This window comes from Helicoverpa armigera, chromosome 24, assembly GCF_030705265.1.
Source record: "Helicoverpa armigera isolate CAAS_96S chromosome 24, ASM3070526v1, whole genome shotgun sequence".
Taxonomy (NCBI): Eukaryota; Metazoa; Arthropoda; class Insecta; order Lepidoptera; family Noctuidae; genus Helicoverpa; species Helicoverpa armigera.
In genome coordinates this window covers 1,916,364-1,930,387 of record NC_087143.1, presented here as the reverse complement: position 1 = coordinate 1,930,387, position 14,024 = coordinate 1,916,364, and the positions used below count along the sequence as shown (strand labels likewise).

The following is a 14,024-nucleotide window of genomic DNA, read 5'->3' as shown; positions in this document are numbered from 1 at the left end:
TTTGATGATACCTGGTATATCATATATTGTCATCGTTTTACCAGGGTGGCTTCGCATCCATCCATCGCAAGCAGTGTTAATAGCTTTTTTTAAAGGTCCGAAGACAGACCGGTCGAGAGGCTGAAGCTTGTGAGAGCAATGTGGGGGAAATGAAAGTAAAGTGATCCCGTTTTCTTTACAATAATCTAAGGTATTAATGTGAATGTGCGATGAATGATTATCAAGCACGAGTAACACTTTGTGAGTTAGTGAAGCATTACAAAATTTCTTAAAATGTTTAAGAAATTCTAAGAAGGATAGATCTTGCATCCAGCCGGAAGGGTTTGCAGCTCCAACAGATCCAACTGGTCCGTCCCTCACAAAGTGGTCGTGGTAACGAACACGAGGGAAAATAAAAAACGGAGGCATGGTATTTCCCAAGGCGTTCACTGCAAAAGCTACCGTAACTAACGTGCCCCGTTCAGCAGAAGTAACGGCTCCCACTTGCCGCGTACCACGTCTTGCAATGACTTTATCAGGTTTTTGGACCGTAGTGACGCCTGTTTCGTCGACATTGTAGATATCCTGTGGCTCGTAAGGATGTCTATCCATAACAACTTGCAAGTTGTCGTAAAAAGCTTCCACATTTGTTTTATTGAAACTAGTTGCCCTTGAAAGGCTTGTAGCTTGAGCTACTCGAACAGATAGAGAAGGATTTCTATTCAGGAAGGAACGGAACCATTCTTCGCCTGCCATCTCATTCTCAGCCCAAGTAGCAGGTCGCTTTAGGTTATATTGAGTTGCAAGCTCAAAAGCCAACTTCCGCACCTCTTTTGCAGTAAGTCCGAAATAAATGTCCGCGCAACGCTGTAAATATTTTGACAACTGCTGCTCTTGTTGTTCGGAAAATACTTTATTGTGAGCAACATACCCCATGCTAATGCTATTGTTTTCATTATCGCCCGTGCTGGCATTATCGCGTTTTCGAACATACCTTAATAGTGACATGCGATTAACATCATGCATTTCCGCAGCTTGTCGCAAAGAAGTCCCGCGTTTAGTTTCTTTGTAAGCATCTTCATACTGATTCAAGCTGAACTGTGCTCTTGTAGTCTTTCGTTTGCGTATTCTAGGCATCTAAAACAATAAACAACCGCTTTTACTTATGTCACAACCGTACCCAGTAAAAATGTCACAACTGTACCCACAGATCGTTTTAATAAAAGAAACACCACCACGTCAAAACAAAATAACCTACAATAAATGTAACCACTGATATTACACTGCTACTATTTGATTTATATCGATGAACAACACTCAATACCCTATCAGTATACATGTTATAGCAATTACGAAATAATAATGAATCAAAATACTTACTTTTTGCGTTCAAAAATCAAAATGTGCTCCTGGTCACGTACACTCTGCGCGTCGGATGACGCAACACTGTGACACAGGTTGAGACGTGCAAGGCGCTCGTCTTTCCCCTTGCACGCCCCCCGCTAATCCTTATATTTTCGACAATACAGCGACTGTCACTACCGTACCCTGGCACAACCGTACCCAGTCTACCCTACCTATACCTACCTATGTATTCTGGGGGGAGTTTAAGTCCTTACTCATTTAGGTACTTACTCACTTTATTAGTATCTAAAAAGTATTTATATAGTTTTCAGAGCAAAAAAGGAATACTTACCATAAATCCTTCAATTTAGTAGAAGTACTATGTAATGCAGATACCTCTTATGATTTGCACCACAATAGTAATCAAGTGAGCCTTTCCACTTTATACTAAAAAGATATAAGATTAATTCATTGCGTCGTGAAATTATATTAGAAATCTATGTGTTACAGGAACTGTTTATCTTAACACAATCAGTTAATTTATTTTCTGAATGTTGTTAAAATATAAATAGGCAAGTAATTAAGCTTCACTACCACTTTAAGTATATCTCATACACCAATGACTGTGTTTCGGATGGCACGTTAAACTGTAGGTCCCGGCTGTCATTGCACATCCTTGGCAATCGTTACGGGTAGTCAAAAGCCTGTAAGTCTGACACCAGTCTAACCAAGGGGTAGGTATTGGGTTGCCCGGGTAACTGGGTTGGGGAGGTCAGGCAGGGCAGTCGCTCCTTGTAAAGCACTGGTACTCAGCTACATCCGGTTAGACTTGAAGCCGACCCCAACATAGTTGGGAAAAAGGCTCGGAGGTTGGAGGATGAATTAAGTTCACTACTTACATAAGGAAAAAGAGCTTACATAGTCAATGATAATATTTATCATGTAGGTATAATGCAATAAATCAGGTACTTAATGAATCTTATACAACAAATTGAATATAAAAACAATAAAATTTTGCAAATTTTGAAATTTATGATAATTACAAAACTAACTGTTTGGAACATAAACCTGCATACTGACATAATGTACGTAAATAAGGCATTTCTTGTGAAAGAAGTTATATAAGGTGTTACGCATATTACTACGTATAGGGTATATAGATCATAGCCGTTGCACAAATGTGCGTGTGTGCATTACTTTCAAGGTTTTCCACTGAAATCATGCAGGTTTTTTAATTATAGCATTTCTTTGGCTGCATTGCCAAACGCATCTACAGAAATCTGTTTGTTTTTTCATAGAAAATTAACTTCAGTACTTCTACCATTTTGACTATTTTTTATACTAACAATTTCAATCAACTGAGACCTACGGACTACCTCGCACAAACTCCCTACTAAAATCCATCTCCAAATGATCCGCTCTTCAATATTAGTGCTTCAAAAACAACGCTCTACAAACAACACATTAGAACATTAAAAAAACATTATGACATATATAGATCAGATAACATAAGGGCTATTGTTGCATCACAGTTACGAAGCACCCACCATACCATAGCATATGTAATACAGATCTTCTTGCGTAACCACAGATTCACATGCCATGAGCCACAGAGTATCAAACTTGTGGCCTAATGCTACGTGTGATGACCAGTTGGCTAAATGACCTAATATTCAAGCCACAGTCTAACCTTACATCGTAATTAGGAGGTCGTAAATGGACAGGCCGTGTGAATTCGAATGGGGTTTGGTAATCGTGGTAGGTCAATGAGAAAGAGGTCAATATTCCATATAGAAAAAATATTTACCTGGGTCCATAAATGCTGTGTGAATTTAGGTGCATTTCTTTGTTATCACAGCTTAAAACAACTAATTCAAAAGCAAATAGTTTTTCAGCAGAATATACATGCTACAAACTATATTTATATTATTAGACCTATAAACTTTATTAAGTCAATATAACTAATTACACCATTTCTATTGACCTAATTAATTCTTACGTTAATTTATGATAATCCTTACAAAACAAATACAACATTTGTTAGTTCAATTACGACCTTACATAAAAATAATTATGTCAAAAGATACCATCGAGTGACTAGCGCCTAATGTTTGTTTTGCTCAAAGATTTTTCTCATAGAATTGCACAATAGTAGCAAAGTGGTCTATGTAACTTATTGTTTGTAAAGTCCCAGACGTTACAACTAACTTGACCTGTAGGTACAAATTGCTTTGAACGATAGTAAAATATATTGTTTGTCTTTACACATTGAGAACTGGCATCGCACTTTTGAAGTGTTCATCGTTAAATCGGTTGCTTTCAGCATCAAGCAAGATACAACCTCAGCTCTTGCAACTGCGCCAACACTTCCGTTAGATATATCTGGGACAATAGTTTAGATGTTGAACAAAATGTATATCGTATTTCTCACTACACTTATAAACCATGTATAAAATCCGTTTTGTCCATGTATAAAATCTTTTTACTGATCCCCTTTTTCTTTTGATTTCAGATGGCGCACCGCACCGTGCACCGCCTCGCCTGCCTCGTGACACTCCTGGCTGTGACGTCATCAGCCAAGAAGGACCAGTCAAGATGGTCTCGTCAGATCAGCACCTACACATCAGACATCAGCGACTGGGTGCCCCTGTCCGGCCCCGTCGAGAGAGAACCCGAACAACCTCAACAACCTCAGATTAAGAGACAAGCCGTTGCAGAACCTAGAATACTGACGGAACCATTCCCAGGACTAACACGACCAACAGGATTCAGCCAAGATGCCTTCCCACACAGGAACTTTTATAATGCTCCAGCAAACAGACAGCTGTACCTTCAATCTGTGCCATCGGCCCCACAGAATTATCTGACTGACCAAGGCTTCGGGACAGGCATTCGATTTGGTTTGTCACAGCCTAATTTCCCACTGAGTCAAGGATTTGTAGCTCCCCCATTCGGATTTGAAACCGTTCAGCCTCAGAAGCCCAGGCCACAGCCGATTCTTAACCCAGTTAGCTTCAATCAAGCGTTACCTGGTCCATCTCAAGCAAAACCTTTTCTGGGCCAACATCAAAAACCTAAACTGGAAGTTCCCCGGCTTGTTGATGGATACCGCGCTGAAAACGTGAGCAACGCCTTCGGCTTTGTTAACAAGAAACCTCAGTCTCTACAGAAAATTAAATTTGATACCATCGATAAACCATTGAAACCAGAATCAGTGCCGCAGAACAAACACGAGAGAGAGGAAGTTCAGTTATTGTACGTGCCTTTAGAGTCGTTGAACAGAGGACAGTTTAACTTCAGGACTCCCCTGACAACTTCGCAGTTGGTTAATTCAGAATTGTATTCTCAAGGAGGCGCAAGACCCAATCCTGTCAAACAGACATTCGTCAGCGATTATCAAAGACCAGGTGCTAAGCCAGTAGACCCACTGTCAGGTCAAAACTATTTCTCTGAATTCTCTCAAATGAAAGACGTTGATCAAGTGCCAAAATTCTCAACAATTCCAACTCCTTTCCCCACTCAACCTTCAACGACGCCGAAACCGAAGAAGTTGAAGCCACATCAACCACCATTAGCTATTTTCATGACCAAGGAAGTCAGTAAGAACAGTCAAGTTAAAGTGGGAGACGTGTTATCTTCTCTAAAGAATGCCGACACTATTGCTGTGCTAGACTCAGTCAATCCTTTGAATGCACCCAAGGTTTTCATTGGACCCTCAACTTTACCACCACCTGACAACTTCGTCAAATTCGAACTGCCTTACCTATCAAACATAGAGAACAGCGACAAGAAACTAAAACAATTGCCATTCTTTGTTGCACCCTTGAGCTACAACACTCCAAATGGGTTCGCAAAAATTCCTTTCCCATCTCCACATGTGGGATCAGTAGTCATTAACTCACAAATCCGTGACTCATCACAACCTCAGGCGCCATCACAACCAGGATATAATCAGAACTATTACGCAGTCACACAGCCGCCTTACAAGCCCGAAAAACCTGTAACACAAAAACCCACATTCAGCTACTATACCACTGCCGCGCCTAAACCAAACCCAGTGCCAAACTACCAGTCGAATTACTACTCCTTCGAGCCACAAACTGTCTCATCAATCAGGCCACCAAAGCAACCTGAGACAGCCACAGCACCACCCAAATCAGGTTCATATTTTATAAACAACGCGGGACATCAACCCAACTCTCAAGAGTACAGCAACTACCAGGCTCAGAATAATTTCAAGTCTTCAGAGACCGATCAGTACTACCAGAGGAAACCAGATCATACGACCACATTACGTACAACTACGACAACTACAACGACGACAACTAAACCGCCTTCAACTTATCCGAGTCAACTGCTTGAGACTCATAATCCTTACTCTATCAACCAGGCGTTCCACTTCAGCACTCCGTTAGATTACCACAACTACTTCGATGATATTAAACAGCCTTATCCTACACCTGCGTCAGAAGGACATTCATCACCATCTCCAACACGGCCGGCTTCCCCATCCCCAACTCCAGCCAGCCCAACTAGTGCTGAAAAACAACCTGAACAAGTAATTACACAAAAGCCAAAGTACCGCCAACAGGCCACACCAAGCTATTTACAAAACTACACCCCAGAAATCCACCATGATTCTGATCCGAATCTGAAATACCCTGTATTCAACCCAACTGACTATTTTGCTAAAACGGAACATACTACAGAAAAGACCCAGCCAAGCCCGGTTTACACTAATAGTGTTACTCCAGCACCAGTAAGAAATATATACAACCAAGATGCTGGAAAACAAAACAATTACAATCAGCAAGAAATCTTGAAAACTAACTACAATCAAGAAGTCAATGCTCCTGTAAAACAAACTTATCAGCAAGACTTTAACGCCCCAGTTAGGCAGACTTATAACCAAGATTTCCATGCTCCTCAAACTAACAACTACAACCAAGACGTAAATGTTCCAGTAAGTAACAATTACAATCAAGATTCTAATACTCCCGTAAGAAATAACTACAATCAGGAGGTAACAACTCCAGTTAGAAATAACTACAACCAAGAAGTAACATCTCCAGTAGGAAACAATTATAATGTGGAAAACACCGCACCAGTTAGCAACAACTACAACACAGAAATCGATGCTCAAGTAAATACATACAAAACAGAATATAACCAAAACGTTGAACCTCAACCTGCAGTGGACCAAAACATTCCATCAGGTCCATCAGTAGACATTAACAGTGTGCCAACCATTTCTGAAGTAGATACTCCGCCTAAATACAGTGGTGAAGAGTACACATACCAAAATAACTATGAATCTGCTGAAGTGAGTCCTACTTCATCTTCAACCACAACGACGACCACAACTACACGTAGAACTCCTCAGAGGAACAGAGGCCGTCCCCGATACACCACCACACCTCGATCTGAATCTTACGAGTCTACCAGCAAAGTAGTAGTCACAAGGCGACCCTTACGAGAACGACGACCACTTCCATCCAGACCTCGTTATGAACCAAACAAAATCACTACCGAAAAAACAATCAAAAAACTATCAGAGTCAGCGGAGAGTACAACAAAATCTTCAAGACAACGAACGAGGGGACGTATCCACTATAAGCCATCAGAAAACGAGGATATTTACGATAGAAGAGTTAAAACTCATAACAGCAAGGAAGAAGACCTCGCGTATCAGAGAGACGTCTTGCATCAAAACTATCCAGTAACCTTGATGGAACGTATGAGCACCGTCGATATTGAAGCTATCACTGAACCCACCCCTAAAGAGACTTCAGAAAAATCCGAAGAACCTATCACCGAAAATGATACTGAAAATGCTTACACAAACGAAAAGGCATCTATAAGCCAACACTACACAAATGTTGACTCAAAAGAAGAAGCGGCATTGCCAACCTTTACTTCGAGAAGCACTGTGCAAACAGAAACATCATATGTGCCTAATTTGCCATCTACCCGTCAAGAATACTTCTACCAGTCACGAAGCAGTATTGCGCCAGTAGAAGCCTCTGCTTTTGATGAAACAAGTCCCGAAAAAGAAGAAGACATTTACGTCAAACAAACAACACCAATAACGAAACCAGAATATGACATTAGTTCATATGCTACTGACACACCCGCTAGCCCTGCGACCGAACAAAGTGTAAGCTTTTCAGTCAGTCACGAATATGACTCTGGTAAACAAGAAGAATCCACCACTGCCCCTGAAAATGAAGATATCAAAATCGAAAACCAGGAGCACCAGGAAATTGAAGAAGAAGAAGAAAATGTTGTTCAAACCACACCATCATACAACCGAGTACGCGTGCGCCCTGGAGTCATCCGACAGTATCACCAAGCTTCAACAGAATCTTCCAGAAACAAGGAAAGGAAGAGACCAGCTCAGCCAGTCACTTATAGACCAGCTTTCGACCGACGAAGAACAACAATGAGAATTGATGAAATTGAAGCTGACTTGAAGACAAAGCAAGTACACGCTAGGCCGGAAGTACAAGAAATTAGGCACCCTGTGTACAGACCGGAACCTACCACAGAACCATCTGCGACATCTCCCTCTACGACGGAAAGTTCTACTAAACGTGGACATTTTCGCCGAAGAAGACCTTCATATTCTTATACTACGACATCGACTGAGTCATCGAGCACTAAACGTGTTTATGAAGTAAAGAACAGATTCAGAGGACGAAGACCCACTGAGAAACCCACGGACAAACCAGATGTACAGACCGAAGCACCCAACACTACCAACAGAAGCCAACTTCATACGAGATACAGCCCTAGACCAAGACTGTCCGAGAGATACAACAAGAAACCCGAAAGCAAGGAAGAAGAAACAGAAGATCAGGATTCTAACTTTTCCATCAACAGACCAAAGTACGCTGAACCCGAAACAGACCAGTGGTCACCCAAGATCTCAAGCGATTCCTTTAAACCATTCAATCCTAATGATATCATAGATGAACAGAAAGTCGCAACAACTGAGCGTAGATCAGACAAGGAGAGTGAACTGGACATAATCACAGCTAGGAACGAGTTTGATGATATACTGCTAACTGTAACTCCAGCAACTAACACTAGATCAGTCAAGAAAATTCCTGAAATCCCCCCAACTCTAGAGGCTTTGGTAGAACAGAGCAAAGTTACCAGAAGCGACACCACTGACTCCATGTCTACTTTTGAAAGTATGTTGGAAGAAGTGATGAAAAGCTTGGAGGAACAAGATCAGGATGAGTACACCACGAATGTGATGAAACACAAAGGCGGTGAGATTGGTGAAATTCCCCCGGAGAGAATAATATCTTCTGGAGAGACCTACGTACAGAAGCAGACTACACCGATGGAAGAAATCACGACTGAGCAAACTACGGCCTATGACTCTTCTGTTAATGCAGAGGTAAGAAACACCTAGTTCTTAATGTATTCAAAAATAGAGTTGACAAAGAAGCACGGCTTGTAGATCTAGGTCATATATATCTTTTAAGCAGAATACATCTGATTTCACCACTTTTTTCTGTACAACGTAACTAATGTATCAATATTTTCATTCCAGGATGACAAAGACCGCAAGGGCCGCCGTCGTGGATTCTGGAAGAAAGTCAAAGTGCGTCCTGCATCCACCGAATCCATAGAATTTGCTGAATCGCAGTACTACACTCACACCGTCAACCGCCTCGGACAACCATTAAAGCTATCCAAAAACGTTCATGACAAAACAGAAAGAATTGAAAAACCCAAGGTTACAACTTACAAACCAAGCTACGATTTTATCAAAGACCTATTCTCAAGTAACGATGAAGCAGAAAACATTGATGTGATCCCTACTGTAGACATACCTAAACTAACTAGCAAAGACTCCGAAAAGGATGAAACTCTCATTACTGAAGAAAGCAAACAGACCACAGTTTATCTGCCAAAAGAAACGCAGACTGAAACAGCTATCAGTCCCGGAGACTTGGACCTAGGAACAGGTTCACCAGACCCTACCATGGATGACATGTACGTTACCACTCCAACTGAACCGACCACTACCAACAAACCTGTGACAGATAACAAATCTGATGCTGGGTTCAGTTTCATGGACTACTTATTTGGAACGACTTCAGAGGACAAACAGGTCAGCCCAGAAAACGAAGCCAAAACAACTGAACTAGAAATACAAATTACCACAGAGCAACCCAAACCTAAGATAGTCACGACGGAAAGCGCATTCATTCCTGAAGAAATAACTGCTGCGTCTGTTACTGACGAAAATACGGAATCTGTAACCGATTTTACTGAAATCAAAAAGCTGAATACTACTGAGGAAAGTCAAACAGAAAAGGTTGATGAAGTTACTGAAACATCAGTAGTTCGAGTAGAGAGTTCATCTGTGTCATCTTTCATGAATCCTGCTAATGTAGTGAGCACGTCAATGTCCACAGAGGTGTCGCATGAAACTGAAATATGCTTTAGAGGAAAATGCATCAAAACTAGCAAAGACATCCTATAAACCCCAAGTGATCTAAAACCATGGTGCTATTGACTTTTGTGTTCAAAGTAGTGAATTTGTGAAAGGACAAATGACTCATTTAGCTAAGGTCAAGTGTAAGGAGTCAGCGAAATTCTATAATCTTGTATGAAATATTTATTAATATTTTTGTGGATTAGGTATTCGGTGCGGTGAAATCTTGTAAATAGTATTTTGAGAGGCTCTTTACTTGGTTCCACCTGAGTAATCTTTAATTAATTAATTAGACTTAACTTTCTATTACTTTTAAGGTCTGTGGCCACATGCTTTAAGAGTTCACACTATGTAATATATTTTTACGTAGTTAATATTTTGATTGTAAGAACAATTTAATATTAATTTTTTACCTACATACTCTACCTAATGTAAATATGACTGAACATTTTATAACCATTATTTTTAAGATTTTCTTGTTAATGACTATTTATTTTCTTAGTTTAATTAACTATGTACTAAGTTCTTCTCCACACTTGAAGATTACCTTCCATTATTTTCAATATTATGGGAAAATCAAAGACACTTCTTATACTATCCCACCCAAATAATAACAATCTTGCTTATTTGATAGATATTTTATAAGAGTTATCTGTTAAATAACCACTGGAATTGTAACTGTATTGAAAATAAAATAAAAGTATTACCAATTACTAATCGTTTTATTGTACCTTACTCCATAACGGCATTTTTGTGCACAGACTTAACACAATTATTAACGGCAAATTAAGTGCAACGAGGCCAACTATACGAAAAATATACTTTTAACGAGAGATAAACATTCTTGTCTTTCATTTTTTAATAACAAATCAGAGGGTGTCAGTCGAGAAAGATAAGATAATTACCTATATAGAATCTAAAGAAAAAGCCAAAATGCTTAACTAAATCGTAAAGCTCCCACCGATGAGACATAAGTTACAACTAATTTTGGCCACTGGTGCGCAGCTAAGACGAATGCTACACATATTTTTAATAGAATGTAATAGGACACGACTATGTTTAGCTGCATGTGGTCGGCGAGACCAAGGTGTAGCTACGCTTCAGGCTTTAGCCGCAGGCTGCGGGTTGTTCGAAAGAGATACCGCGGCCCTGGTACATAAAAGGCCTATGACGGAACACGACGGTTTTTAGTCAGTAAGAGTCTGACACTCCCTCACCGCTGCTAACCCACAGCGGGAGGGGTCATTTGATGATTTTTAACGTCGGAAAAAAAAAAAGGCTTTAGCCGCAATGTATTATGTAGGTATCTCCCTAATAAATACAGGGAGACGTCGTTACACGTATAATTTTGATTGATAATTGAAGGAAACCCGCCAACCCAAAAGTCGGTGATTCCGTTCGTTCGGTTAACAACAAAACGTATTTACAGAGACGAAACAAAACGTTATTTTTGACATTGACAGATATGTCAATTGCTGCTTTGACTGCAGTGCTTTTGTTTGGTGAGGTTAGAAATTTGCCGTAAACACACAAAAATATAACTAAAACTTCTGAAAATGGATATTGAAACCAAGATCAAAGACGACATGAAGGCTTTAGGCTGCCATTCCGATCTAAAAATGTCGCTTGCATATAATCTTTACATACATTTAGTGGACGAGAAGCTAATGTATGACACTGAGTATTGTTACAACAAGGACATAGACACACTTTACATCGTCGCCCGCCCAAATAAGAACGAGAAACTCAACATATACGTGCCAATACCGACATACGACGAGATCAGCGTGGATTACATCAACAAAATACAAGAAAACTTATGTACTGTTGAGACTGGACCGACAGTAAACTTGGCTTTCATTGAAGGTGACTTTACGACAGTGATATACACTTTTACTAAAGGAATAGTGGACCGGCCGCCTCCTGACAAAGTGTCCTACCAGAGAGCAAGAGAGGGAAGACGGAATTTCATAGACAATGAGCTGAAAAAGAGTAGGAATAACATTTTAAATGATGCTTTGAATGGAGGAGTGGTGGATGATGATGACTGTCACGTTTTAGATTGAAGGAGGTTTTAAGCTCGATTGGAACTTATTTGTATGAAGGCCGACCGAAAGGTCCTTCGCTCAAATCTTCTGTCAAGTATGCTGTAGAAAATCACTGCTACAGAATAAGAATTTATGTTGACGGCAGAGACATTAAGCCAAATAAAAAAAAACTACAACCTGTTTAGAGTTGAATTTTAGTTCAACAAGTAGTATTAAAATTATAATAGTAGTAGTAAAATTGAAGTGAAGCATGTTTCGTAATAAGAGGTCAAAATTATATTTCTAAATCAAATCAATTGTATCATTGTTAATTAGGAAGCTAGGTACTTTAGAATAAGCTCGGTAGTACAGGACTTCAACAGGCCATAAATTCTCGGGAAGTAAATTAAGCCTATTTTGAGGAATATTTTCTACGACAATCTATCTAATTTTTTTAAAAATGGCTCCTTTTAAATGATACAAAAATGTACAACTATGTTCCCACCGTTTCATTTGCATTCCAGGGTAACTTCTTCCCATATTTATATAAAATATAGCCTATGTTACTCGGGAAGAGTAGCTTTCCAACAGTGAATGATTTTTCAAATCAGTCCGGTTTTTTCAGTCTTAAAAAAAACTTTACTTTTTATTTTAATACTAGCTTCCGCTCCCGGCTTCTGCTGCGTGATGTATTGATAACTAGTAGCCTATGTATGGTAGACTGCACATCCGTGGTAATCGGTCCAGCCGTTTTTGCGTGAAAGAATAACAAACATACATCCATACATTCTGACAAACTTTCACATTTATAATATTAGTAGGATAGATTTATAATTTACCATTTTTTCGGTGCAATTTGCTGTTTGCCACTTATGTGATATCAGCCTAATAGTAGGTTGGACTGTGATTATAATTATGTCATTATCTCCCGAGCCTTTTCCCAACTATGTTAGGGTTGGCTTCCAGTCCAACCTTATTCAGCTGATTACAAAATACATATATGTATGTAATGATAATAACAGAGTAATCATTATAATTATTTAAGTTACTGTACAAAAAAAAACTCCCTAGCATTATGTTTGCATGTTACTGCATGTTTGCAGTATTTTATATGTCAGAAAATTTTATGAATATAAATAAATGATTAGGTACCGACAAAATTATAGTGTTTGTGATATTCATCAAAAGCATTATAAAAAGGATTGGATTCTCTAATTTTCACAATTTGGTAAACAATAAAACATGATGACACAAAATATGCATTTTTATTACCTACATCACCTTTTTTTTAACGACGTCAAAAATCATCAAATGACCCCTCCCGCTGTGGGTTAGCAGCGGTGAGGGAGTGTCAGACTCTTACTGACTAAAAACCGTCGTGTTCCGTCATAGGCCTTTTATGTACCAGGGTCGCGGTATCTCTTTCGAACAACCCGCAGTACCTACATTTTTTATTACCTACTTCACCTTTAGACAAGCCATAGATGCTGAACAAAGGAAACTTAGGGAAACTGGTGAACACCAGCAAAATACTTTTTTTTATGGGACTTTAAATGAACCCTCCCGCAGTGGGTACATCGGGACTACGGGAGGGAGTTTCAGACTAAAACCCACCGTGTTCCTTCTTAAGCCATTTATGTACCAGGGCTGCAGTAACTCTCGAACAATCCTGCAGCCATCAGCAAAATACTGGTGTCAACATTTTGTAGCGCTATGAAGATAAGAAGGTATTATGGCATCAGGCATGAGTATAAAAATAACCAACGGAAGAAAGAAAACATTTGACGCAGGAACAAAACATTGTTTAAGTTTTTAAAGAAAAAAAATAATGTTTTTTGATAATTATTTCATAGCTTATAATTACCGATTATTTTATTTGCTGCATTGTTTTGCCGACTTGCTGTAATGTCTTGAGGGAAAACAAATTAAACTCATTGAGACGGATGGATGAAAATATTAGTATCCATTTTAATAGTAAAAAGAATGCGTTTAAACGTGCATGGCAACACAGGTTCAGTTTTCTTTTCAAAACTTTGATATTGTGATTTGTTTCAATTGTTTTTATTTGAAGTCATAATTAATCATGTTTGTCGTTATAGTGTGTGTGTATAAATTGTAAATTCGTCACTCCCCGATGTTATATTTTCGAAAAACTCAATAGGTACGATATTCTTATTATAGGTTGTGATTTTACTATGCATAAATACTATTTGGTGTAG

General features: G+C 39.3%; 2 protein-coding genes across 2 annotated transcripts in view; both read left to right on the top strand.

Annotated features, from left to right (window-relative positions):
- LOC110381517 (mucin-2) overlaps positions 1-10,491 on the top strand; it is a 48,411-nt gene extending 37,920 nt beyond the window's left edge. The window contains exons 2-3 of the mRNA XM_021341865.3: positions 3,836-8,731; positions 8,888-10,491. Coding sequence (XP_021197540.3) covers positions 3,836-8,731; positions 8,888-9,826 — 5,835 coding nt within the window. The 3' untranslated portion in view covers positions 9,827-10,491. The remainder of the gene's footprint in view (positions 1-3,835; positions 8,732-8,887) is intronic.
- A 759-nt stretch (positions 10,492-11,250) lies between these two features.
- Positions 11,251-12,258, top strand: LOC110381516 (uncharacterized). The gene has a single exon (XM_021341864.3). It carries the CDS (start codon positions 11,335-11,337, stop codon positions 11,842-11,844), a length of 510 nt encoding a protein of 169 aa, XP_021197539.1. The 5' UTR covers positions 11,251-11,334; the 3' UTR covers positions 11,845-12,258.
- The last annotated feature ends 1,766 nt before the right edge of the window (positions 12,259-14,024 follow it).

What these genes read in the sequence shown, in the direction of transcription:
- LOC110381516 (XM_021341864.3), top strand. Translation starts at nt 11,335, where the DNA reads ATGGATATTGAAACCAAGATCAAAGACGACATGAAGGCTTTAGGCTGC.